General features: G+C 41.3%; 1 protein-coding gene across 1 annotated transcript in view; it reads left to right on the plus strand.

Moving 5' to 3' along the window:
* Positions 1-1,696: 1,696 nt before the first annotated feature.
* Positions 1,697-5,259, plus strand: part of LOC101998348 (vacuolar protein-sorting-associated protein 36) — a 16,822-nt gene continuing 13,259 nt past the window's right edge. Inside the window, exons 1-2 of the mRNA XM_013352047.1 lie at positions 1,697-1,761; positions 4,346-4,460. Of these exons, the coding sequence (XP_013207501.1) occupies positions 1,700-1,761; positions 4,346-4,460 (177 nt within the window). The 5' untranslated portion in view covers positions 1,697-1,699. The remainder of the gene's footprint in view (positions 1,762-4,345; positions 4,461-5,259) is intronic.

A 5,259-nucleotide genomic window follows, 5' to 3' on the forward strand; every position in this document is an offset into this window, starting at 1 on the left:
TATGTTATATAATTATTTTAAAATTATGTGTGGAAGAGAAATCTTTACAAGATGATGAGGTGCCCTGAATGTTGAAAAACTAATTTTAGTGTCCTTTTGGTCAGCATGTAAAGAGGTCATTTAGACAGGGAAGGGAAGAGAGGGTTGCAGGGAAGCTGGGCATGTCTGGTGGGTGATTTGTGCACAGGTAGAAGTGTCCCGCTGAGGCCATTGAGATGGCTCAGCCAGAAAAGATGCTTGCCCTAGACAGTGCATCGTGACCGAGAGAACCGATGTTTGCACTTTGGATTTCTGCACATGCACTCTGGGGCTGCAGCATGCATGTGTATGCCTACTTGTGGACATTCAACACATGCATGCAAGATAAATAAACTGTAAAAAAAAAAGAGAGAATGAAGCCTATTAAATTACTTCACATTAATAAAAAAGTAAACCTGTTTTGAAAACCTTTGACCTATTATATATCAGTCATGTATAATGATTTAAATTAAATTTAACTGATGTTTTTCACAAGCTTTTACTGTGTTGCCTTGCCTAATATTAAACTTTAGGCTCAAGTGGTCATTTTTACCCTTCCATATTATTTTTAATAATATCAAAGCTGCATTGGTATTTCCTCTTCAATGTATATACATGTGTGCATATCTACATAGGTAAATTGGGGAAGTTATAAAGAAGCATAAAAATCATCCACATAAAATGCATTCTTTAGAATCGTTTTGATTTGTTTTATTTTTATTTCTTATAAAAATATTGCATCAAAAATTTTTCCATGTAAATTCATTTTAATTTGAAACTTGAACAGTACAAATGGTGAATTAGTAGTCATCAGATATGGATCCTGCCATTCATATCTTACAAAAGAGGTATTTAAAATTTTTCATAAATTTTATTTGAAAAAACATCCCAACTATAAAAACAAGGGTAGTTACAACTGTTTTATTTTACTTGATAAAAGATAATTACTAGTTTACTTACTTAGATGTGTGTGCTCATGTGTGTGTGCGTGTGCATGTGGGGGCCTATGGGGGACAGAGGACAGTCCCTGAAACTAGAGTGACCAACATAGGTACTGGGAACTGAACTCTGCCCCTCTGCAAGAACAGCAAACGCTCTTAACTGCTGAGCCAACCCTGCACCCCCATTTTACTTTTATTTTTTTGAAACAGGGTCTTACTGTATAGCTCAGGCTGGCCTTAAACTCCTTATCCTTCTGTCTCGGATTCACTAGTACCAAGATTAGAGAGGTATCACCTCCTGGTTTAATTTGATTTATTATCATATTCTGTGTGTCCACGAGTGTGGGCGTACCGCTGTGCACATGCAGAGGGCAGCGGATAGCTTGCAGACTTCTCCCTTCCCCCGTGGGATCCCAGGGATGGAACTCAGGCTTAGGTTTTGGGAAGGCACCTTTTCCCTCTGAGCCATCTTGCTAGTCCTGCGCTTGCCTTTAAACCTCTCCTTATGCTCGCCCATGCACAAATGGCAGCACAGAGTTTTATTTCAGTTTTCCTTAAGTTTATTAAGGAGATTGGGAGTGTAGCTACGGTAGAGCCCCTGCCAGGCATGTGCCTTCCTGGCCTGGCTAAAGTGAGCAGTTTGGTTAAGCAATACAGGGGAACAGCACTCCCTTGCCGCTGGACTGATCCTCTGACCGCGTACAGAGCTCTCTCCTTTGCTTTCCTCCCAGGAGTGCTGCATGGCCATTCCTCTGTCCCAGGTTGTGTTCATCGAAGAACAGGCGGCCGGAATTGGGAAGAGGTGAGGCCTAACAATCTTTCTGTTGTTTGTTTGTTTGTTGTTTTGTGTTTTCCAGACAGGGTTTCTCTCTGTAGCCCTGGCTGTTCTGGAACCCGCTCTGGCCTCGAACACAACAGAGATCCCCTGCCTTTGCCTCCAAGGGCTTAGAATTAAAGGCATGCACCACCACTACCCTGAGTGAGCTCTAAAACCTTTATTCACAAAAAAGTTCTTCTCTCCTTCTACTGCCCTAATTAAAGCCCCCTGTGCCCATTTGTCTCATTTCCCCCTTCAAATCTGCTGTACCCTGCTGCTCAAGCATTTCTCTATTGCTCCTCCCCCCACTTTGGTCTTTTTCACTCTTTGTTTCTGAGGTTACTCCAGGATATGTACTCAAACCGAAGAACCTAAAGAATAAAGAAGTTAAGGACCTCAGATGAGAGCAAACATGTAACATTTGTTTTTGAGTTTGCGGCACCTCAACCAATACAATATTTTCTAGTTCTGTCTACTTACCTGCAAGTACCTTTATAGCTAAATAATATGCCATAGTATATGTGCACCACATTTTCTCCTTTTTTAAAGATTTGTTTATTTATTATTTTATTATGTATACAGTGTCTGTCTGCACTTATCCATGCAGGCCAGAAGAGGGCACCAGATCTCATTACAGATGGTTATGAGCCACCATGTGGTTGCTGGGAATTGAACTCAGGACCTCTGGAAGAGCAGCTAGTGCTCTTAACCTCTGAGCCATCTCTCCAGCCCATGTGTGGCACATTTTCATTATGTGTTTGCTGGTTGAAGGACATGTAGGTTGTTTCCATTCCTGCTATTGTGAACAGAGCAGCGATGAACATGGCCATCTTTGCCATTCTGACTGGAGTAAGATGGAATCTTGAAATTGTTTTGATTGTACTTCCCTAACTGCTAGGGAGAATGAACATTTTTTTTTGAGATATTTCTTCTCTGTGTTCAGATCCCAAGCATATTTTTTAAATGGGTCATTTGGTTTTCGTTTCTTTGATTCTTTGTTGTTTGGATTCTCTATATCGTGGAGGGTAATCCTCTATCAGATGTATAGCTGACGAAGATTCTCTCCCAGTCTGTCACTTCCTCTCCACATGATTGGTTGATTCTTTAGCTGTGCAGAAACTTCTTAGTCATCAGTTTTTGGCCTTGATTCCTGAGCAAATGGAGTTTTATTCAGAAAATCCTTCCCTACATCTGTATCACGGAAGACACTGCCCATGTTTTGTTATAGTGGTGTTTCAGTGTTTCACGTTTAGGTCTTTGATCCATTTGGGGTTAGTTTTCATGCAAGGTGATAGATAAGGGTCTAATTTCATTCTCCTGCATGTCAATCCATATTTCCCAGCACCATTTGTTGAAGATGTTTTTTTTTTCCCTCCAACTTACGTTTTGTGGGTTTTTTTTTTTTTTACATTTTTGTCATATATTAAATTGCTGAAGTTTATGTACTCATACTTGGGTCTTCAGTTGTGTCACATTGGTTTGTGTGCCCATCTGTGTTTTATTACTATGGCTCTGAAATGCTAACCTCTCCAGAACCTCTCAGTATTTTTGGCTCTCTGAGATCCTTGTGGTTCCATATGATTTTTAGGAAAACTTTTTTTCCCTTTTTCTGTTTCAGTTCAGAGTGAGATACTGTTTTGGATTTTGATTGCATTGAATCAATAAATAGTTTTTAATAAGACAGTCATCTTCACAGTGGTAATTCTACCAATCCATGAGCACTGCCTGTCTTTCCATTTTCTAGTGTCTAGATACGGGGTTTGGGCAGGGTGTGTGGGAGGAGGATCAGGAGGAGTCCCCAGGCTAGACCCTGATGAAGCAGGTCTGTATGCATTTAACGGTACCAAGATGCTGCTGCTGCCACACACAGATCTCCCTAGGTCCGCGGGGTTTGAGAGTTGTCCTTATCGTTAGGTCTAGATGCTGCTGCATGAGCGGCATTTCCAGCAAACGACACTGTAGGACGTTAGTTTGGGCTGAGTTTTTATTAAAATATCAGCCCATTTTACAGGTAACTTTTCACGTGTTTTCAGGTAGGTAAGGTAGACTGCTTTGGCAGAAGTGATAGCCCCATGTGACCTCAGGTGGTGACTCTGGATGGGAAACCTAGGCATAAACCACTCAAAACATTACAAAACTATTCTGAATTCATTTCTAAAGCCATGCATTTATTTTACCTGTATAGCCAATGGCATTTAGTTTATATCTTACAAGTTTTATTTTTGCAGGTTTTAATGATTCTGAATATAAATTAGAAAGGAATGTTTTTGAAATTCATTATTTCTCTATGAATTGCAGAGTGATTGGAAATGTACAACATGTTTAAAAAATAGTGCTCATTGTAGTGCCACACACTTTCAGTTTCAGCACATGGGAGGCAGAGGCTGGGGGATCTCTCTGTGTTGGAGGCCAGCCTGGATTACATGGCAAATTCCAGGCTTGCCAGAGCTACGCAGTAAGATCCTGCCTCAAAACAATACATAAGTAGTAAGTAAATAAGCAAATGAAAAGTTATAGAAACAGAATTAGTGATTTTAAAAATTCATCAACATATATGCTGTTTCATTAGTGCCAAAATCGTGGTTCATCTGCACCCAGCTCCTTCTAACAAAGAGCCCGGTCCATTCCAGAGCAGTAAAAACTCCTACATCAAACTCTCCTTCAAAGAGCATGGCCAGATCGAGGTAAGCTTCCTTATGAGTACAGCTGGATTCGAACATGTGTTGTGTGTTATATGGTAGGAGACAGTATTATGATTGAAGGTGTGTGCTTTGTGTTAATGCGACAGACGACAGTATTGTGATTGAAGGTGTATGTTGTGTTAATGTGGCAGAAGGACAGTATTATGATTGAAGGTGTGTGCTGTGTGTTATTATGATCAAAGGTATGTGTTGTGTTAATGCAGTAGAAGACAGTATTATGAAGGTTATAAACCACATTTTTACAAAAACAAAAAACAAAACAAAATCTTTTTATGTTCTGAGCCTTATCGAGTGAAAAGCAGGGGTGTGGTTGCATGGCATCCAAAGCTGGAAGCCGCTAGAGAAGCTGCTAGGGGGTAGTTGATGGGGCAACAGACCGCAGCATGGGAAGGGATTCAGCTGCTCTGAAAGCTCGGCACCAGGCAGCTGATCTCCGTTAGCTCCATAGAGAGAATGGCTCAGGTCCTATGGCCCAGTGTCGTGGTTAAAGGACCAAGGAAGTCACTGGACACTTGTTCTTAAGACACCTGTGCTGTCTTGTGCAGCACCCCCTGAGTGCTTCTCACACAGTTGTTTCAAAGCCAACTGAAGTGAATTGCTGTCCTAGTTAGGGTGTCTACTGCTGGGAAGAGACCATGACCACAGCAACTCCAATAAAGGAAAACCTTTAACTGGGGCTCGCTTACAGTTCCCAAGGTTCAGTGCATATACACCATGGTGGGGAGCATGGTGACATGCAGACAGACATGGTGCTGGAGGGGAGCATGGTGACATGCAGACA

This window comes from Microtus ochrogaster, linkage group LG7_11, assembly GCF_000317375.1.
Source record: "Microtus ochrogaster isolate Prairie Vole_2 linkage group LG7_11, MicOch1.0, whole genome shotgun sequence".
Taxonomy (NCBI): Eukaryota; Metazoa; Chordata; class Mammalia; order Rodentia; family Cricetidae; genus Microtus; species Microtus ochrogaster.